General features: G+C 42.5%; 1 protein-coding gene across 4 annotated transcripts in view; it reads right to left on the reverse strand.

The window, feature by feature from the left end:
* Positions 1-2,566: 2,566 nt before the first annotated feature.
* Positions 2,567-10,524, reverse strand: part of rnf220a (ring finger protein 220a) — a 161,698-nt gene continuing 153,740 nt past the window's right edge. The window contains exons 13-15 of one of the 4 annotated variants that reach the window (XM_005740251.2): positions 9,866-10,036; positions 9,370-9,444; positions 2,567-4,405 (exon numbers count right to left, since the gene is read on the reverse strand). In XM_005740251.2, the coding sequence (XP_005740308.1) occupies positions 4,334-4,405; positions 9,370-9,444; positions 9,866-10,036 (318 nt within the window). In that variant the 3' untranslated portion in view covers positions 2,567-4,333. The other 3 variants (XM_005740252.2, XM_013912704.1, XM_005740250.2) reach the window with 3 other exon arrangements.

The raw sequence follows: 10,524 nt of genomic DNA on the forward strand, positions 1-10,524 counted from the left end.
ATTCACTTGTTTCACATTTTGTCATGTTACAGTCTTATTCCAAAATTGATTAAATTCCTGCTTCACCTCAAAATGTGAAAAACAATACCCCATAACGACTAAGTGAAAATGGATTGCTTCAAATTCTTGCAAATTTACTGAAAGTAAAAAACTGAAATATAGCATAGCATGGCTCTGGGCTTTTCCAACTCCTTCAAAGTCAAAGAATTCAGCTAGACTTGCACTGTAATATGAACGAGTTAAAAAAAATCTCTGCCTTTGCTGAACCATATTTTTCATCTGTATGCAACATGCCAGGTTCCTTTGTAATAATTGCATAAATAAGCAGCAAGGCAATATTTTTCCTTTCTGTTTTCTGGACTTTGGTTGGCTAAAAAACAATGCTAGTATTAACTATATATTAAAAAATGTAAAACTTCCTATGAACAGCTTGTCATTAATGTTTTTGGTGAAACTTGCAATTGAAATTACTTTTACGTTAAACACACAACCACATCTGCATTGACGTCTGAATCAGGAAGGCATCACAGCAATGAGGAAATGAAAAAAAGATGTGTTGTGGGTGTATGTAGCACTGTGGGAGGACATTATTTTCCTAATAATGGCCACCCAAGCAAAGCCAGGCCGCAACACATAAAAAATTAACTTACTCAACGGAATCATGCATTATACTGCCAATCGGATTTAATCTCTTTTTGCGTCAGAACATCCCGGCTCTACTGGATGTCAGAAATGGACAAGTTTGCTTAAAATTCTGTAAACTGAATTTGACATTGTTGGATGACTGCACTCAGTGACCACTTTGTTAAATACATCTGCACATGTACTTCTTAATGTAAATATCTCAGTGCCCAAACACAAGGTAGCAACTTAATACATTTAGGCACACAGATATCGCCAAAACACCTGCTAAAATTCAAACCAAGCATATGAATGGTGAAGAAAAACGATTTAAGTAACAACTAACGTATGCAGAAGAGCACCTCTGATTGCATAACACACCGAGCATTGAAGCAGATGGGCTGCACCAGCAGAAGACCGCATTGGGTGCCACTCCTGTCAGCTAAGAACGGGAAATAGAAGGCTAGAAAAACATTGGGTGATCTGATTAGTTTCAATTTCCTCTCCAGCATTCAGATAGTAGAGTCAGAATTTGGTGTGAACAGCATGAAAGTATTGATCCATCCTATTTTATTCAATTCAATTTTATGTACAAGATGATGCCAGAACACAGCAAAGTCAGCTCAATGTAAAGACCCTACAATAATAATAGAGATAACCAAATCAGCAAGCAAGGCAAAACTTCCTTTTACCAGGAAAAAAGCTGTGGCAGAACCGGGCTCAGGGTGGGGCAGCCATGCATGCAAACGGTTGGGGATGAGGGGAGGGAGACAGGATAAAAAATAGTTGTGCCTGTAGTGGTTGTAGTGTTGTGGTGTCCGAATATTTTCTTGGCACATTTTGGGTTCATTGGTACCAACTGAGCATTGCTTGAATGCCACAGCCTACCTTAGCATTGTTGGTGACCATGTCCATCCCTTTATGACCACAGTAGATCCTTCTTCTGATGGTCGCTTGCAGAAAGACAACATGCTGTGTCATACAGTCGTTTAAAACTGGTTTCTAGAACAGGACAATGAGTTCTCTGTACTCAAATGGGCTCCACCATCACCAGATACCAAACCAATAGAACACCTTTGGAATGTGGAGGAACTGGAGATTGATATCAAAGATGTGCAACTGATAAATGTGCTGCAGCTGTGCTGTGTGACGCTGTCATGTTGATATGGACCAAAATGTCTGAGGAAGTGTCCCAAAACAAGTTGGAAACTATGACCTCAGCAGATACATGAGGTTGGTCTGACATTTCAGGTTACTCTGCAGAGCTGCATCATTTGCTCAAAAAGACTGTCAAAACAAAAACCTTGACTCATTTCCTAGGCACGTCCACAAGCTCCAGTGAGGAAAATGAAAAAACAAAACAAAGAAAGTCATGTTGGGGAAACTGACATTTACGAGTATTTAATTAAATTCAAAATGTAGCTTACAAATGGGAAGGACATGTACCATTTCCAAGAATCTACAACACACAAATTCACTCTGACTCTCTTGTGCAGTTTTTCCACCTTTGGGACATCTTTTAAATCAGCAAGTTCAGTGCGAATGGAACAGCGTAGCATCACAGCACTCTTTATTTCTGTCCAGTATATCCTATAAGGACGTGTTTGAGACATTTAAACCAAAGTGGAAAAGCCAAAATCAAGTTTCTTCAGCAGAAGTGTCCTCAAATATCAGGCCTGACCAACTCGGGCTGTTTCACTTTCCTCTTTTTAAGCTGTGTGCCTTTTGCATTTTTTTTTAATAGTGGACGATGATCCACTTAAAAGCTACAACTGACAATGAGACACAAAGTCTTATTACAAAACACATTCACAATGCGTCTCTGGCATCTTTGTCCCATTTTTTATTGATTTTTCCAGCGAACAATGAACGAATGAACAATGAACACATTTCTTAAACACGTCTTACTTCACCACTCCCGGCTGCATGAAAAGGACCAGTCGTGGAATTTTGAGAAATTTTATTTTTTCTTGTTTTTTTTTTTTGCATTATTTCTTACAACAATAAAGACGGCACAGAATACATAGCTTTACAAACACAAAGCACACCACCACCTTGGCTGCTGATGCTGCTGCCATTGAGGGAGGGGGGAGGTTGTGGGTTCCTGGAGGCTGCCAGTTCAGCATTGGCCATCCTTGTTCTCCAAAGACTTCTGCCCATTGGGAATTTGCCATTTCAAGGACCTTTTTTTTTTTTTTTTTTAAAGTTGTTTTCTTTTTTTGCAGCATAGCAGAATGAGAACAATGTGGGAGGAAAAAAGCTTCTTTTGAGACATGTAGGGGTAAACCAAACAAACAAACAAAAAATAAGACTGTCTAGAATATGATCTCAGCATGTTATTCCAATTAGCATGAAGCAGAAGTAGAGGTTAAAAAAGAAAAAGCTCAGCTGGACAATATGTAAACTAAAGAGCAGTTCCACAGTTCTGCTTGTTTGCGGGAACTCTTGGACAACGGGAATCTCTCCATTTAATAAAACTAACACAACATTTGTCCGCACACCGAGATCAGATCTACCTTTCTCTGAGGTACTCTGCAGAAAAATTACACCACCTAAATCTTGACCATCTAGTTTGAGTAGTTTATTATTACTTACAATTTTTCTTTAAATTCCTGTACAGTCAAATAAAACGTCAACGGATTTTTCAAAGGATCTCTTCTTTTTTAAAAAATACAGAAGGCTTCTTTTATTCCAGCCATTTTTTCCCCCCAACCCCTTCCAACCAAAAAACTGGATTTTGATATTATATATTTCTGTGTGTATCTTCTGATGGTCATGTGTGTATATGTGTGTGTGTGTGTGTGTGTGTGTGTCTATGTAATTTACACCCAACATTGTAAACATACATAGAACTATATTACATGTGCTTGCACTGCATCTTGTAAGGGGGAGGAGAAAATTTGGTTTACTGCACTAGAACACCACAAAAGAGGGGAAGAGAGAAGGGCGGGGCTTGTGAAGAGAAGAAGAAGAAGAAGGAGAGGAGGACGAGTAGGGCGAGTGTCAAACTCCTTTTCAAGGTTGTGAGGCTCCTCAGTTTGGTTGAAAGCTCAGTTTTAGTGGAGAGGCTCTTATATTTATATTTTTCTTAAGCAACAGTTGGATCAAGCTATCAGTTTGTCTCTTCAATAGTGAACAAAAATAAGAAAAGAAGCTTTCTCTAGAGTCATCAGGGTGAAGCCCGCCATCCAGCACCACTGAAGTTCTGCCGAAGAGCTAGCAGGGAGGAGGGGAGTTAGATCCTGTATTAAGAAGTTCCTCTGAGGTCCACCTCCAGCAGTGTGAAGCTACAAGGTCTTAGTGGGCGTTTCCACTGACTTAGTCCTTCAGTGTAAGATCCCTCTATTTTACAGACAGTTATAGAGGTTCTTGTGTCATTGAGGCAGCGGAAACAACTGCTGGCAATTGGGGACTGCAGGTCTCCGGGCCCTTTTTTTTCCTCCCCTTTATTTTTTGCGCAGGTTACTCAGGAGACTGCTGACCATAGTCAGATTCAGCCAAAGTGCGCTTGCTTAGTCATTTGTTCAAGCCGCCCTCCTGGAAGAACTGGCACAGTCTCAAACACAGCTGTCGTGGAGGCTTGGCAGCTGCTGACCCAGGCCGCGCAACAGAGAGAGACAGAGCGAGAAGAACTAAAGATGATCGACGGGGAAGGAGACAAATCCAAGATGGAAGAATGGACCGGAAGGAACAAAGGCAGGGGTTGTGCTCTTTACAAGTAGACACGCCTCAGGTCTCCGGGTGAGGTGATGGTGTTGCACTGTGGGCACAGCTTCTTGTTTCCCTGTGATGGACAGACAAGCAACAGTTAGCTTGGTAGCTCAGAAAAATGTACCAACAGACATAACAATGAAGTGCTCACTCTGCTGATTTGGGACTATGAGCATGAAGTTCAATACAAGTTACCCAGTGCTCTTACTGCCTCCTCCTCCTGTGTGAATCTAAACCTGTTTGCTGCACATCTTGCCTCCCCTTCTGCCCTCTTCCTCTCCCTCTGCACTGCTTTGATAGTGTGCCATCTGCAGTAAAGCAGCAGGTGATAATATGCAACACAGGGCTGACAGCATAACAAGATTCTGAATGGGTGGTCTCACCACTGTCCTAAATCCCTGTTGCTTTCCCGCACCAACTCTGGCCAACAACTGCTGGCTGCAGGCGCATCCCTTTCTGACAGAGTCACTGTGCTGAGTTTACACTTAATGACGCAAGAAAAAAGAAAAGTAGCCAAAAACAGACCATAAACAAATGAAGAATAGTGGCACAGCTGGAGTCAACTAGGAAAGGATTATATGATGTCATTGCTATGAGGAAAGTCTTAACATCAGAAGTGAAATGCACCCGTTGTGTTTCCCACAGATCTAGGTTCTATTTGTTGTAGATGATGGGGGGGTGGGGGTGGTTGGCTGGTGTTGTGATAATAAATAACTGAGCGACTCCAGCGTCTTGGACCGCAGCTTGTTCTGCTGCCAAGCTTCATAAGGTTGGCATGGCTGCTCATGAATCAGTTCTCCACCCGATGTCAGCTGCAGTCCAAGACAGACAAACTGGAGTATGTGAACATGGGACAAACTTTTTTAAGGAAACCACCACAACAGAAGCACGATTAAAACATGAGACTGAAGGCCCAACACTCACAGCTACATTACCTTCAAAGTAAGATCAAGCGAATGGTCTACTACTCAGTCACTTTCTGAAAGTGTCATTCTCTCAAGCAAAGAGGCTCAGATAAAGTCCATGTATAGCAGGGGTGTCAAAAATAAGGCCTGGGGACCAGGAGACTCTAATCTGCCCCACCGGAAGGCTTTGAAAACTGTGAATGCGTGCGCAGATTTTGAACTTTTAACTGTAGTATAGTGTTTCCCACTGATAAAGACTTCCCCCGTGGCCATTCATACTACACCAAAGTAGTTAAGTAACAGTTAAAAAATTAATACAATGACAGAAACTGTCTACTACAGCAATGTCTTTTTGTTTTAAAGAGTGGGTCCACAGTAAAAAGAAAACAAAAAACGGTAATGTTTCCTGTAATTTTACATATTAATCACGTAGGAAAACTGAGCTGTAATGTTGAAACTGCACTTCTCTGAATCTAAGAGCTTAGTTTATTTAAATGTCTTTCACTGATATGGCCTGTTTAAGATCAAAGTGGACTGTATGTGGCCCACAATGTATGATGATGTATGGGAAACAGTAAATGACATTTTGAATACTGTTGTTAGACATAACAAAACTGCTCATCACCTTTTACTAAACTATCTGGTGCTTTAATCAGTCTCTAAACTGCGAACTGAGACTTTGAGACTTTAGTATACGGCACACAAACGTAGGGTGTAACATCTGACATGGGTCCAACACAATCTGGAGATCTCGTTTGTATTTTGTGCACTTTTGAAACATTAATCGGTCAGCATAAATGTACCTCTGACCCCCGAGGATTTATAGGCTTCAATTCCTGTAAGCGCCTGAATAAACTCTTTAAAGCAGGTGTACCGATTAAGGGCCTAGACGGGAGTGATTTGGGCGTGACAGATACCACATGCTAAGAGGATATGTTGCTCCACATTACTAAAAAAACAAGTCCAGAGTGAAGAAGAAGGGATGGGATGTGGGGTGTATGGGGGAAAAATGGAAAGAAGAGGAGTTTGGAATGGTTTAAAAAGTAATGAACATTTTCTTCAGAAATACCTCTCATAAATCACGTATCAAAGCATTGTTTAATATTATAAATTTAACTAAGTGTAATTTAAGCGATTTTATTGATACTCTGTTGAGGGAGCACTTCTGTTTGTTTGGAGGCCCGTCAAAGCTTTCTGCTGTTTACTGTGGGCAGTGAGCATGCATGGGTGTGTGCCTGTTACACTGGGCTCCAGCTGCCTCGCTCATTAAAGTGGTAAGAGGCTGGGCTGATGTTAACTAGATTCCTGGGCATTTACTTTGATCAGTTTGGCCCTCCCGGTTTTATAGCTGTCTCCAGGCTATGACTTTAATTCCCCATACATTAAACCAGCAGTGGCAGGATGCACGTCTGTGCACACACCTACACAGAAAACACAGGTACGCTGCAGATGGAAACAATGGAGTGCTTTCTTTTGAGCAATTAATAACAGAAGAATTAGAAAGCAGGCTAACTAATTTATTAATCAGGCCCAGACTGCCTTTCTGCTCGTACTCAAATGAAGGCCTTCTTAAATCACCTTAAACTGAAAGCATTTTTCAGACAATTATTAGCATGAATAAGGGTGGTAATGGTTGGGACCATTAGCTTATGTTGCTTTTATCTGCTATCATGTAGCTATTCTACTGGACCAAACCATTTCAGAAACACCACATTTAAAATGTATAGCTGCATACAAGGCTGAAATAGTCATCAGACATTCCCATGCATCATTCATCATAATCCCTGGAAAAATAAAGTCTACTCCATTCAGTCCTTGATATAGACCAGGGGTCGGCAACCTGTGGCTCTTTAGTCCTTCTACTGCGGCTCCGTGTGGTTTGGGAAAATAAATTAGAAGTATTTAGCTGAAGTGTATTTTATTTATGCTAGTTCTTTTTTAACTTGTAGTTCTAAATTGGAAGATTATTGTGATATTGAAATATAAAAATAAAATTATATTCTATTATTTTTTCATCGCTCAAAATAAGTGTCACACTCGCGGAAGCCGGTGTACCCGCCGAAACGCCGCGCATTTATCGAGACTTTCAACCCCAGGTAGGCCAATTATGGATCTTCGGATCCACATTATGTCAGCAGCTATTCTCCATCATGAACTATGTTAAAAACAAACACCGCCCACGCCTCACAGATGAAAGCTTACAGTCCTGCGTAAAGATGAAAGTGACTTCGTACAGCCCCGATTTGCAGACGCTGTGCGCAGAGGTTCAGGAGCAGAAGTCCCATTGTAAACATATCACGGCAGACCCGACGATGTTTCCATGAACACGCTTTTCAGCATCTCTTTTTTGAACACTTTACACACACGGTTGCTGTACGCATACAGCCGGCTGTAGCTTTGCAGCTCACAGTCCGACACATACCAACAACAGCATAGAGAGCACAGACGTTAAGGTGGCGAGGCGTGATTGCGGGTGCCGCTCAGGTGCATCGGCCTCTCCTGCAGCGGTGCTGCAGACCACGCCCCGCCACACACATAAACCAGGTAAAATACATATTTAGGCAGAATTTTGCAAATATCTATTTTTCATCTTTTAGCAGCATAGTGCTTTTTTTCCAGTTATTTTTTAAAAGTCAGATCAAGGCTCCACAAGCCCAAAGGCGATATGAGGGTGGCAACTCACAACAGTTGTTGTTTGCTACATGGATCATTTTAGTTCAGCTGGGTGTCTTTCCTTTTGTTATATTTCTTTAAGAGTTCAAAATGTGTTAATTACATAAATAAAATGTAATTTTCTCTGTAGCACTTTATGGATTTCATAAGCAACACACCTTAGTTGTTCACACAAAGCATAAAGGTAAAAAACAATATATACAGTGTTATCTTCATTTTAGATGTGAAAAAGTATTTGCGGCTCCCAGTGTTTTCTTTTGCGTCAAAACCGGGTCCAAATGGCTCTTTGGGTGTTAAAGGTTGCTGACCCCTGACATAGACAATGTCACATGGCTTAACACACTGAATCTAATGCAGACAGTGGTAGCTGGTCCACCAATCAGCAGCCTGCCTAAGCCCAAAAAGGATAAACTGAGCAAAGTGCGAAGAGTTTTAGAGATTTGAAACTGCATCTATAAACTGAAGGTGATTCTCTTCATTCAAAACACCAGCGAGATGCTTTAGACTCGTAAAGACTCAAGAAGACAGCTTCGATTAGAACCCTAGGACTGCTGATGCAAGGCTGTCTGCACACTAACCCAGATGTTACTCAGGAAGTTCTTCAAAATTGTATAAATAGTGTACTGGCTAAGGTGTACTCAAGTTTAACATCTTCCCCAGGGTTAGGGTTAGTCAAAATATTCCAGCAATCAATGTTTTTACATCATTCAATGAAGTTAAAAATCAAACTTTTTAGGACACTGATGCAACTGATACTGTATACAATGATGTGGCACTAATGATCAGCTTATTTGTGATCGTTTTCCAGGTGGGACGGGCCTGTGGGTATGTTGATGAGTACAATTAGGCTTCATGGGGAAAGGGCGGCAGGGGAAACAAGGTGAGACGAGAACATTGACAACATCAGATATTTCATGGAGGGAAAAGAGGCGATAAGAGCAAAGACATCAGAGAAAGCTGTTACCCTTCTGTTTACCCTTCCAGCTGTAGGAACACTATTTTCTTTTGCGCTCCATTTACCACATTAGCAACAGCTAACTGCACACTACTGAATATATTAGACTAACTAATAACCAGCAAAACCGCAGTGGAGGGGCGTGTGTGTGGTGTGTGTGTGTGTGTGGTGTGTGTGTGTGTGTATGTGTAGACCTAAGGCAGTACATAGAAGCCAGTGGAGGCTGAAGTTGACCACTTTATTCCAACATTTTAACAAGCCTTTTGGGGACCATTCCATCTAAGCCTTTCCCTGACTGAGGCTACAAGTGTTTGCACTGAGCGTGCTGAGAGAGAACGGGTCATTTGGGGAACATTCCATTTTAGTTCCTCCCTACGGGGCATGAATACAGAGAAAAATTCACTGACTATGAAATGAGGCCGCAATAACTGCATGTCATGAGGACTTGCCCCGTAGCACTGAGTGTGTGTGCGAGTGAGATGAAGTGTGTGAGTTTGAGCGTACCAGAGTCCTGAGCCAGCATTCTTCACAGTGGACGTGCCAGCACTGGATGGAGGTGAGCGGCATCGTGTAGGAGTCCTATAAAAAATAAAATAAAATAAAAATTTAAACTACATCGGATTCACGGGACACTCACTTTAGCTAGCAACAAACAAGTAACGCTACACAATCCCTGACCGACAAACAGCATGAAATCACTAACCACGGAAAGACAGCCAGCAGCCACAGAACCACTGAGCAAGGCAGCGTATGGGAAATTGAACCGGCAATCTGCGGGTCACAAACGTACACGCACACGTGCACAAACACGACATCGGCCAGGCAACGGGCAGAGACAGAGGGAAACGGGCAGGGAGGGGGGAGATGAGGGAGGAAGCCGTGAACGAGCCCTGCTGGGCGTCCTTTTCTTTCCCTCTGGAAAAGAATGGAGAGATGAGGGAGGAATGAGGTGAGGGTGGGAAGAGGAGCGGAGGAGGTAAGGAGGGAGGGAGTGCCTTACCCTCCGTAAGGGCTGTGGGAGGAGCCTCTTTATGCCGCTGCTGTAGCCACCAATCACAAGGCCCCTGTACAGGCAATACAGGCCGAGGGGGAGGGACTTAGGCTGCCTCTCTCCGACCTCATTGGCCCCTATGCTCTTGAGCTCCGCGCCTGACTGGATAGCAGGCTTCCTCTGCGGAAGGAGGAGGAGGAGGAGGGAGAGGTGGGGGTTGGAGAGGAGAGGTTGGGGGCGAAAGGTGGCAGCTAATCACAGAGCCAGGCTTGTACTGATCGCGCACACACATACACCAAAGAGCAACAGAAGACGCGTGTGGACAAGGACAAACACAAACCCACACAAACATCACGGTGTGTGCTAATGACAGCCAGAAAGTAAAGTGAGGCTTTGAATACAACTTCTTCCACCTTTGATTGGATAGCTGACAACTAGGCTAAAATGCTAAGTCAACTGGAAAAGCTCGGATCTTCAGGAGTTTTATCTCATTGGTTAGATTTTACAAGTGCGAAGAAACATTTACACTCTGAAAGTGCAACTGAGGCGTGAATGTAAAATAAATGGCTTTTTTTATGCTGACCCTTCACTGACATTGCTATCGGAAGAATGGGCTAAGTTTTATGTATATACCACAAAATGACAACAACAGTCACCTCAATGTGCTT

Source organism: Pundamilia nyererei, unplaced genomic scaffold (genome assembly GCF_000239375.1).
Source record: "Pundamilia nyererei isolate P.nyererei 1_Seehausen unplaced genomic scaffold, PunNye1.0 scaffold00098, whole genome shotgun sequence".
Taxonomy (NCBI): Eukaryota; Metazoa; Chordata; class Actinopteri; order Cichliformes; family Cichlidae; genus Pundamilia; species Pundamilia nyererei.